The sequence below is a fragment of the Myotis davidii genome, unplaced genomic scaffold, assembly GCF_000327345.1.
Source record: "Myotis davidii unplaced genomic scaffold, ASM32734v1 scaffold401, whole genome shotgun sequence".
NCBI classification, from domain to species: Eukaryota; Metazoa; Chordata; class Mammalia; order Chiroptera; family Vespertilionidae; genus Myotis; species Myotis davidii.
In genome coordinates, this window is record NW_006291020.1 from 2,761,642 (window position 1) to 2,769,605 (window position 7,964).

Genomic DNA, 7,964 nt, shown 5'->3' on the forward strand with positions numbered 1-7,964 from the left:
CGCGCCCCCCACCCAGGCCTGATGCCTCTGGCCAAGGCATTAGGCCTGGTCAGGGGACTCCCAGCTCCCCGCGATCTCCCGCTCTGCCCCTGCCCAGGCCTATCGCCTCTGGCCGAGGCATCTGGCCCGGGCAGTGGGGTCCCACAGCTGCAGCAGCCCCGTGATTGTGGGCTCTGCTTTAGGCCCAGGCAAGGGACCCCTAGCTCCCAGGACTGCCAGCTTCGACCGTGCCCAGCTCCCATCGCTGGCTCCACCCCTACTTCCTGCTATCACTGGCCAGGGCAGCAAAGGCGCCTGATTCTCTGATCATGGCTGGGAGGCATTGTCAGTGGCAGGGGGCTTCTTCCTGCTTTCCCTTTTGCCTCCCTGCATTGTGCCTACATATGCAAATTAACTGCCAATCTTAGTTGGCAGTTAATTTGCATATAGCCCTGATTAGCCAATGAAAAGGGTAGTGTCGTATGCCAATTACCATTTTTCTCTTTTATTAGTGTAGATAAATAGGGTTTAAAAATTTATTTTTAAATTATACATTAACTGAATAGAGAAAGAACATGACTTGTCAATTCCTTAAAATATATTGAGTCTTGTTTTATGGTTTGGCACATTACCATTTAAAAATATATATATTCCATGTGTGTTTGAAATGACTGTAGTGAATAAATTGGTTCAAATTTGTTAATTTAAATTTTCAGGCATTTATCGACTTTTAGTAGGCTTATCAATAAAAGACTTTGTTTAAATCTTTCAGCTTGGTGATAATTTGTCTATTTCTCCTTAAGCTCTATTACTTCTTTCTTTGCATTTATGAAAGTATTATATTAGGTTTACAAAAGAAAAAGTCATTGATTTAACCAGGAAATATTCAAAAGTCTATCTGATATGAGCAGTTGAGTCAGCCACGCCCAGGGCACACAGACTCTGAGGTGCCGGGGGGGGGGGGGGGGGGGGGGGGGGGGGGGGGGGGGGGGGGGGGGGGGGGGGGGGGGGGGGGGGGGGGGGGGGGGGGGGGGGGGGGGGGGCCATGCTCAAGTGGACCTGGCATTCGGTCACTTTCTAGCCTTCTGATTTGGGGGAAATTACATAATCCCATCTTGGCTTCTCCTCCTTTAAATGATTCCTTTTGCCAAAGTCAGCATATTTCAAAGACTTTAAGTAACAAAACTTTATTTTTATTAAAGGCAAATTTTTTAGATATTTGCAATGAAAACAGCCAGCAGGTCTCAAGAGAAAGGTTCTACACGTCATAATGGGCAGAAGTACAGCAACACTATTTTAACACCTTTCATAACAGACATTCAATACCTTTATTGTGGAGGAAAAGATGAGCACAATGTAACATTTGCAAAAGCACTCCTCTGAAAAGGCCAGTTTTGTCCTTGGAGGTCAACCTTCCAAGGCGTCCCCATTACACAGTCAGGAAGCAGAGCAAGCCCTCGAGAAAAAAGCAAAAATGCCAAATCTTCTCCAACCACAATTACTTTTAATCTAGGAAACAGGATTCTCTACAAGGCAGGCCGTTTCAGAGGGCGGCATGTACCAGGGGTGTGCTCTGCTGTCCGGGACTGCAATCAGAGGGAAGCGGGCCTGCTATTTTCCCAGAATTGAAGAGTACCATCATTAAGACAGGGGGGAGAAGGACTTGTACCCACCCTTCGGGGACAGGGAAGGGGAGAGCGCGGTGTCACAGCTGGAGAACCTGGGGACGCTGCTGGAGGAGCCCGAGATGCGCTCTAGCAGGCGCGTGATCCCTCTTCCCCGAACACTGCTGTTTGGGCCTGAAATCTTCACCCCAGAAGGGTAGTCACCTAGGACATTGAAATGCAAGGAAGGAAAGCCACTGTACAGCTTTATCAGAGAGACCCCTCCACCGCCGCGCACTGCAGTGCAGGCTCCCTGGCCCTGGCAGGCTGGGGATGACTGAGAGCCCAGTGGAGGCCGAGGCTCAATGGTGCCACCTGTTTGTTTTCAGCCCTGGAAACCGAGACGGAAGCTCTCCGGGCACCACCTGAACTTCACTGGGTGTTTAACTTTCCCATCGTCCCAAAGCCACCATCATATCAAAACCATAAAACTACAGCTGCCACAGAACAGCGAGCTGTATTCTAAATGCCCGGAACAAGTCTGAAGGATGAGTTCAGGTGTCTGAGTGATACCATCGCAACTGCCTGAGGTGCTGGTGGCTAATAAAACTCCCAGCTCAGCCAGCCCCTGCAACCCTAAGCCCAGGCAGAGCCCCGTTTCAGCACCACACTCCGAGCTCTCGAACAAACTCTGCGGCCCCGAGCCCTTCAGTGAACATTCCTATCAAATATAAGATGCTTACCAGTGGGTGTGTTTGATCTTGGTTCCTGATTAGAATAGTTGAAATGAGAGAATCCTGAGCTCTCAAACCTTAGCTTCTATAAAAACAGAAGAAAAAAAAAAACCGGGTTGGGCGGGGGGAGACACACAAATATTGGATCTACTATAATTTCAAATTACTCTTTAAAAAAGACAACCAACCACCATTTTCCTAATATCTGACCACCTTCTGAAGAGAAATGCTGTGGAGGGGAGTGTCTGGAGGGGAACTGGGCCTGCAGGGAGCACAGCCTGGAATGACCGGAATCCAGCCGCAGTCCTGGCAGCTGTGCCCTGGCCGAGCCGGCCTCCTTGTGAGCAGGGACGCAGCAGGAGGCAGGGAGATCAGACAGCCTTTAATCAAACCCTGACTCCAGCATTAGACATCTTTGAAGTAAAGATTTTAAATAGCTGTATTACCTACATTCAGATAGGTAAGTTTTGGAATACATGTTTGGACGTGGTTTGTATAATTTTAATTTTCTTAACACATTGTCAATGAGAGTGGGAAATGTACCAGGAAGGCAAAGGGTTTGTGCAGGAGCTGCCTGAGTGAGAACTGCTCCACACGCCACGGAGATTTCAGGAATTTTAACGGGAGAGGGAACCAAAGGCCTGACTTGCTGCTGGCCAGGACCACACTGAGGAGGACATGAGAAGAGACAGGAGCTCCAAAGTCAGCCCTTACCTGGTACCGCCCTGCATCTAATATGACCATTTTGGGTGTCACCCTGTTGCTGGCCTCGTAATCCTGTAAGGGCACGTGGGCCCCTGTGAGCTGGATTCCAAAGAGCGTGGCCAGAGAATTGCTGATGCAGTACCTTCAGAGGGAAAGAAAGGTCACCACCAGGTCTTGCCCAGCCCCTCCTACAAGCACTCACCCTTCAAACATCCTCCTATGTAATAAAAGCCTAATATGCTAGGTGTCTGGTTGTCCAGTCAGCCGTCAACCAACCAAAGCATAATATGCTAAGGCCACTCAACTACTCCCTATGATGTGCACTGACTAGCAAGGGGCAGACGCTTCAACTTGTAGGTTAGCTTGCTGCTGGGGTCCATCCGATTAGGACTGAGCTAGATGGGCTGGATACACCCTGAAGTGCTCCCATGATCCCTCCCCGGCTGGCCAACCTCCCCCATCTCTCCCCGGCCCCGATGATACACCAGTAGGGTCCCTTGGCGTGGCCTGTGCCCTCTCGCAATCCAGGACCCTCAGGGGATGTCAGAGAGCCGGTTTTGGCCTGATCCCACAGGCCAGGCTGAGGGACCCCACTGGTACACGAATTCATGGACCGGGCCTCTAGTTTCTCCCGTAAAAGCTGGTTGGCAGGGACACTGCTCTAAACTGGCAAAAAGAAATGCAGAGATTCTGAGAAGGAATAGGAATGGTCGCAACACATGTAAAACTGGCCACTACTGGTATTTTTAAGTATTTTCACCTATTTTTAAGCCTTAATATTCTGATTACCATATAAAATTTTAGGTTCGTTATAAGAGAATATGAACGAGGATAAAGTTCACTAGAATTCTCAAATGTTTAAGGCAAGGAGTGCGCACCAGAAACAAGGCTGCAATTTGAAAACACTCATGTCTGCTCAGATCCAACTACTTCAGCGTGGAAGGGACCCCAGAGCCCCCAGAGCTGAGAAGGGGAAGTGGGTCTGTGTTTCCAGCACCTTCACAAGGAAGCCCTGCCCTCATGGCCGCAGGACTTCCTCCTGCAGTAACCGTGGAGGAAGACTCCAGTAAGTGCTGACGAAGGTTTGCCCCAGTCGCTCAGGTGGTAACTATGCCAGACAAGTAGGGACGTGGGTGGAATAATAGAGACAGGAAGGAAAAACCCACTTTGCTTTGAAAAAGAATTGTGGGAATAGAGGCGAACAGCCATTCTCCCCAACTGCAACCACCAGGGCCAGCCCAACACCAAGACTTCGATGGCGAACCCACATGACAGGAGCCTTCTTTCTCCAACTTACGCAATTTTCTTGCAAACAGCTAAAGCGCAGAAGAGAATGTCATTTTCCTCGTGCCACTTGCACCTGTATAAAAAAAAGGGCTTTAATCTCCTGATCTTATGAGAGAGCACCACTTAAGAGTTTTTACACGCCAGACTTCTAATTTACCTCGTTGAAATCATTCAAAGAAAACTGACACTATTACTTAAAGATTAAGGTTCCTAATTCAACACAAAAAATAGATTTTTTAAAAACAGATCTTTTTATGGTACCTCCTCTGATGCAAATTCCTGACGCTAAGCAAGCCCCTTAGAACCACAACAGGTCAATCTTACCTTGAACTCACACGAGCGCTCCAGACACACAGCAGTGACCATGGTGAATACGCACTCGTTCAGCAAACACCTGCTGAGTGCAAACTTAAAAACTATGAGACGACGACCACTTGGAAGACTTTCAAATGCACTGGGAGACCTACGTACAAGGTGCCATTTCCTAGGAAGGCCCGACGGCCACAGCTGGTCCCAGGAAAGTCAGCGAGCCGATAAAGCCTGTTTCTCTAGAAGCAGGACCTGCCATAGAAGTGCAGCCCCAGAAACGCGTGACCTGCACAAGAAAAATGCTAATACAGACTTGAAAGACCCCCAAAATAGATTTGAACCAAATTCCATCAAAAGACACCTCTTGTTCTTTGGATGGAATTTAACTGTATAAAGATTTCATTCTCCCAAGTTAATTTGTACACTTAATGCAATCCAAGGAGCTTTTTTTATGGAACTAGACTGAAGCGAGTGATACTCTGCATACACTTTTTTGTTTGAGCTGTGCTAGTGCACACTACACTTTCAAAAGATAAAAGCAAGGATGGGAGAAAACAGAAATGAAATAAAACTAGCAAATGGACTTAACTATATTGCAAATGAGTAGTTTAACCACTCTGATAGGGAGGAAAAAACCCAAATAACTTTTGAACGAACTACTTTCTATTACCTTCAGACTGAAAAACAATGAAAAATAAACCCCAGTCAGTGTGACTATCTACTGCCGGGTATCACTGAACAATCCTGGACGACTTCTAATGTCTCCTAGGTGGGAACACACACACAGACCCCAGAGCCAGGCGCTCAGGCAGAGAAGGGAAATGCACCAGCAGAAGCGTGGACACCAGGAACCCCATCTGAGGACTGCAGCTGCAGGGTTAGACAAACTCACGGCGAGAGAAACAAGTGAGCTACATACCACGTGGGCCGAGGGTGTGTACACGGACATGCCCGAGCGCTCCAGGGAGCACCCCTAGCACCCAGAGCCTGTTCCTAATACTGTCTGGGCTGGCAGACGCCTGGGCTCCAGAGCAGCACTGACCTAAGCCGCTGCAGGGCACGTTGCTGGGCAAGCCGGGCCCACAGGGGCCAGAAAGCAAAGCAGCACAGATGGCCAAGCCGCAACCCTGCTTGCAGGGACGCCCTGGCCGTGAGGAAAGTTACAAGAAACAGGAACATTACAGCCCGGAATAGAAAGGAGTCCGTGAGTCCACACGCATAAAGCACGTTACGAATGCATGCGCAAAGGGAACAGCTCCTTCCTACAGTGGGACCATGGGATTAGAAAGTCACTAATTCACAAACACAGGAATAAGTTTCAGGTGAGTATCATTCACAGCTGCTAAAACCCACAGATTTCAGGAACAGAATCTCAAATTATCCCCCACAAAACATCATAAGGTGAAAAATTCCACTATTCAGTGGAGAAATCGGGCGGACACTGTCTTAAGCACGTGATCAACAGTATCATCAGTCACTAGGCCAACACATGCCTCCTGATGTGAGACGCTGGGAAGACATCACTCTGTGCTACTCCTCAAACAAATATCTGACCCCGGTCTAACGAGGAAATGCAGACGACTCCAAGTGAGAAATGTGACTTACACCGTCCCTGGCCTGCACCCTTCCAAACGCCAAGTCGTGGAGGTCAGAGAGGGACCATCCCAGGTGAAAGGAGCCTAAAGAGACACAATAACTAAATGCGACCTGTGATCCTGGAATGAAACCTAGACTAGATGTTATTGTTGTCGTTTTGCTGTAAAAGACATTATTGAACCAACCAGCAAATGTGAGCGAGGCCTCTGGGCGGCGGTTCTGTGGCAGGCAACCCCCGGCTCTGACTATCCCTGGGGTAAAACGTAGAAATGTGCTGGTTCTTAGAAAAACATTCCCTACTGAGGGTAAAAAAGGCATCATGACCACAACCAACTCAAGTGGTATGTAAATGCTGAGAGACAGTTATAAAGGAAATGTACTAAAACATTGAGTGAATCTGAGAAAATGGCATATATGACTTCTTTGTACTATTCCTGCACATTTTCTCTAAACCTGAAATTACTTCAAAGTAAAAAATACTTTTGCTGATATATACTGAGTGGCCAGATTATTAGGACCGGCCAGATTATTATGACCACCCCAGTACTTCGTTGGGCCACCTTTTGCCCTCAGTACTGCGGCGATTCTTCTTGGCAGTGACTCCACGAGATGCTGAAAGGTGATGCGAGGAATCGGACACCTGCCTGGTGAATAGCACTGTCCAGTTCTGTGAGATTTGATGGTTATGGAACCAGCTGCCGATGGTTCTTTTAACTTCGTCCCACAAATGCTCCATTGGATTGAGATCTGGTGATTGTGAGGGCCAGCTAAGCAAGGTAAAGTCTCCCTCATGTTCTTGAAACCACTCCTGCACAATATGAGCACCGTGGCATGGCGCACTGTCTTGTTGGAAGATGCCATCTCCATTGGGATACGCCATCAATGTGATAGGATGAACTTGATCAGCAACGATACTTAGGTATGTTGTGCTATTCAGACGTTTATAATGATCTGGCCCCCTAGCAACTTCAGTGCGAAATTATAGCTAATTTGCCAACAAACGTCAGGTGGTCATAATAATCTGGCCACTCAGTGTATTTCACTTATATATTTCTTACGTGTAAGTATAAGAATGCTATGTAATAAAACACCTAAATAGAAAATGTTTTATCAGTACAGAAATCCTACGTGAAAGTACTGTCAATTTAATTGGCAGTTTTTGGTTGTTTTTAGTAGACAAAGTAACAATGTACTAGTATCTCACAATCAGTGGAATCTTATATTCAAGGAACTATAATGATTCCAGGGTTTGATAGGAAAATATGGCCTAGAAAGGCAAGAACTAATCCTATCATATTTTCTCAGTTCAGGAAAGAAGTCAAAATCACTCTATCACAAAACCACTGAATACCTTGTGTTGCTAGAATAATCCCACATGGCCACGTCGAGCAGGCTCCGAACCCAGGTCTTGGAGGGCTCCTTGAGGAACTTTTGCTGGTAGATCCCCACTACAAGATCCTCAACAGTGAGAAGTTCCAGATTTTGCCTGATTTCTTTAATTGGTGAACAGAAAAACAGACAGGATTAGTGACTTCAGGTACGGAGAGCATGAACACCAAAATGGAAACAAATGCAGATATTACAGCCCCAGAGCAGGGGCTCAGGGCTACTCACCCAACCCCTTCTCCATGTGCTTCAGACACCAGTTGACTCTGGCTCTATCGTCAGACTGCAGGAGAGAACAAACGACTCGTATTTTCTCCGCCCACCTGAGTTACTTAATGCTCTCCTCTCAAACTTGGGGCGGGGG

The 7,964-nt window shown here is 47.5% G+C and overlaps 1 protein-coding gene across 1 annotated transcript in view; it reads right to left on the minus strand.

Annotated features, from left to right (window-relative positions):
* Positions 1-1,147: 1,147 nt before the first annotated feature.
* The window catches only part of MAEL (maelstrom spermatogenic transposon silencer), a 16,255-nt gene continuing 9,438 nt past the window's right edge, over positions 1,148-7,964 (minus strand). The window contains exons 7-12 of the mRNA XM_006764216.2: positions 7,829-7,883; positions 7,566-7,707; positions 4,320-4,382; positions 3,032-3,164; positions 2,327-2,402; positions 1,148-1,808 (exon numbers count right to left, since the gene is read on the minus strand). Coding sequence (XP_006764279.1) covers positions 1,621-1,808; positions 2,327-2,402; positions 3,032-3,164; positions 4,320-4,382; positions 7,566-7,707; positions 7,829-7,883 — 657 coding nt within the window. The 3' untranslated portion in view covers positions 1,148-1,620. The remainder of the gene's footprint in view (positions 1,809-2,326; positions 2,403-3,031; positions 3,165-4,319; positions 4,383-7,565; positions 7,708-7,828; positions 7,884-7,964) is intronic.